The 2827-nt window shown below is 36.1% G+C and overlaps 1 protein-coding gene across 1 annotated transcript; it reads left to right on the top strand.

The window, feature by feature from the left end:
• The first annotated feature begins 433 nt into the window (after positions 1–433).
• LOC125051296 (cell wall protein DAN4-like) lies at positions 434–2528 on the top strand. Its single transcript, XM_047651512.1, has 2 exons — positions 434–616; positions 1624–2528. The coding sequence occupies exons 1-2, from the start codon at positions 469–471 to the stop codon at positions 2151–2153; spliced, it is 678 nt and encodes a 225-aa protein (XP_047507468.1). The 5' UTR covers positions 434–468; the 3' UTR covers positions 2154–2528.
• The last annotated feature ends 299 nt before the right edge of the window (positions 2529–2827 follow it).

Genomic DNA, 2827 nt, shown 5'->3' with positions numbered 1-2827 from the left:
TAACATTTAACGTATAGGGGTGAAACCATATCAGATTTCGCACATTTACAAGAAAATTATCATAAAGGTAAAGCTATTCAAAAGTAGATCCAGATTTTATTCAGTTGAGACGCGTTTAGGTCGTTATTGCCCTGCGTGAGTTATATACAAAAGTCAATTGCGGACTGGTGCAGTACGAAAGATATGTGTAGTAAATAAAAGATAACCTAATAATTGGTATTGGTTGGGAGTGTACAAGTTTAGCCCGCATATTGGAGACGCGACAAACACATTTGGCCCTTCTCCCATTACGATACGCCCGCGCGACTCTAGTCTCGGAGACTAGTCGCCGCGAAGTATCTCACATACATTTATATGGACACTCTCATATTACGATACTGGTATTCTACAATCTACGCGTTCGCGACTAGTCTCGCGATACCCGCCATGTTGGTCGCTTGTGCGTCGCGTCTCGCGCGTTTCGACAAGATGGCGGCGGAGCAAGAAACAAATATTAAGTTTGTACAAGAAATTGAAAAACATGCTTGTTTATATAACTACAAACTACCTGAATACATGCGAAAAAATATAATAGACAAGACTTGGGCAGAAATTGGGAACAAATTTCAAATAACAGGTTGGTTTTTTTTGTACACATACATAGTTTATTATTATCAATGTTACATTGTATTCTGCAAACAGGATTGGTATTGCAAAGGCAATGAACCTTGCTCAGATATAAAGTAGTTTGCTAAATAATTTCGTTGATTATGTGGTGACATATTTGCCGTTATTTCTATATTATGAGGTTGTATTGTCGTTGTAACGGGAATAGTGACCGATCTGTTTTGTATAAACTCCCTTGGACTATATAGAATACCCTCACGTTTTCGAACATAGTTGTGTAAAATACACACTGCTTTTATTATATTTGATACTTTTTCTATTGTATGACATCTTATAGCAGTACTTAATACTTGAAATTTTTCAGCCATCATCCCAAAAGCACATTCAATTGTATTCCTCCCTCGGCTTAGTCTGTAGTTAAATACCCTTCTCAAGTCATTCAAGGTTCTTTGGGGATATGGTCTCATCAAGTAAGATAGAAGGGGAAATGCCTCATCCCCAATAAAATAGTATGGAAATTCATAGTTAGATTGGTCATTAGGAAGTTTGGAATGTAAAGGAATATTAAGACGTCCATGTTCTATCCAACGTGTGATCCTGGAAGCACTGAAAATTCCACCGTCGCTGTTCCTACCTGCATAGCCAGTCTCGATAACAGTAAATAATCCATCGGAATCACAACATGCCATTAATACTATCGAATGGTAGGATTTGTAATTAAAATTACTTGATCCTGAATCAGGTAATTTTTCTATTCTGATGTGTTTACCATCACATGCCCCTAAGCAGTTGGGTAAATTCCAGAGGCGATCAAAACGAGCAGCAATGTCTTTCCAATGTTGCACATCTGGTAATGGCATATAGTCTCCATTTAATATCTCCCATATTATAACTGTCATTTCAGCTATGACTTTGCAAATTGTATTATCTCCTCTTGCAAAATACAATCCTAGGCTTACAAACGTACAACCTGACCCCAAATATCTGAAAAACAATTAATATTAAGGTTATTTTCAGGATCAGAAGCTAAAGAAAAGTGGAAAAATCTACGTAGTGTTTTTGTTCGCCACTTGAAACCGGCCAAAAGTGGAGCAGGTACTGCACAAAAAAAACCATACTACTTAGCAGACTATATGCAATTTACTGTACCCTTCATAAAAACAGCAGGAAAACCATCAGGAAATTTGAAAGAGACGATAGAACCACAGACACCTGATCTTGAACTATGTGAACAAACACAGTTCACAGAAAATGTACCTACAAGCACTCAACCAATCTCGCAACAGCAATCATCTCTTCCTTCTACTAGTACAAACACTCAACCAATCTCGCAACAGCAATCATCTCTTCCTTCTACTAGTACAAGCACTCAACCAATCTCGCAACAGCAATCATCTCTTCCTTCTACTAGTACAAGCACTCAACCAATCTCGCAACAGCAATTACCACCACCACCACCATCAACAAATAATAAAAAAAAACGGAAGAAACTCAAGCCGAGCAAGACATTTCAGCTTATTTTAAATTTAAACAATCTAAAATTCTAGAAAACTGTGACAGTACTGAAAATTCAAACAAAATGTTCTTACTGAGTTTACTATCGGACGTGAACAAAATGACTGATAGTCAAAGAAGACTGTTTAAGAGAAGAGTGCTTGCATTGATAGACGATATAATGGACCAAAGTAGTGAAAATATGAATAGTCCCATCACACTTTATTCTACTCCTTCACCGATGAGTGCTGCCGAGGTAATAAGTACGCCAATTACCATAAACGAAAGTCTGAATGTAGTACAATCAAATACTGCCAATCTTTATTATGAATCAATACCTATGTTATTATCACAGGAAGATGAAGAATAAGTAATAATTATAAAGTACTTACATATTAAAATTTAATAAACATTTAATTACCTACATATGTCACAATGAAGTATTATTTACCTTAGGGTTATCAGAATCCTTTCTTCCGCACTGACACATTCTCTAAATTTAGTATTTCGTTGATGTATAGCTGGTTTTAATAATGTAACAAGATGCAAGTAGGTCTCTTTAGACATTCGGTAGAAAGATAAAAATTTCTTATCATCATGTTGTAGTTCTTGTGCGGATACAAAAACTCTACAATTTATGTTTCTTTCAATATATGGATGAATCCAGTATTTTCTACTCTTGCGTTGACGTCTTCTATTTCTATAAAACAGAAAAACTGCAAGAGCT

The sequence above is a fragment of the Pieris napi genome, chromosome 7, assembly GCF_905475465.1.
Source record: "Pieris napi chromosome 7, ilPieNapi1.2, whole genome shotgun sequence".
NCBI lineage: Eukaryota > Metazoa > Arthropoda > Insecta > Lepidoptera > Pieridae > Pieris > Pieris napi.
This window is presented reverse-complemented; position numbering and strand designations above follow the sequence as displayed.

Excerpts from the sequence above, each read along its gene's own strand:
- LOC125051296 (XM_047651512.1), top strand. The coding sequence starts at position 469 with ATGGCGGCGGAGCAAGAAACAAATATTAAGTTTGTACAAGAAATTGAA. Across the intron at positions 617-1,623 it reads GAACAAATTTCAAATAACAG|GATCAGAAGCTAAAGAAAAG; the intron begins GTTGGTTTTTTT and ends GGTTATTTTCAG.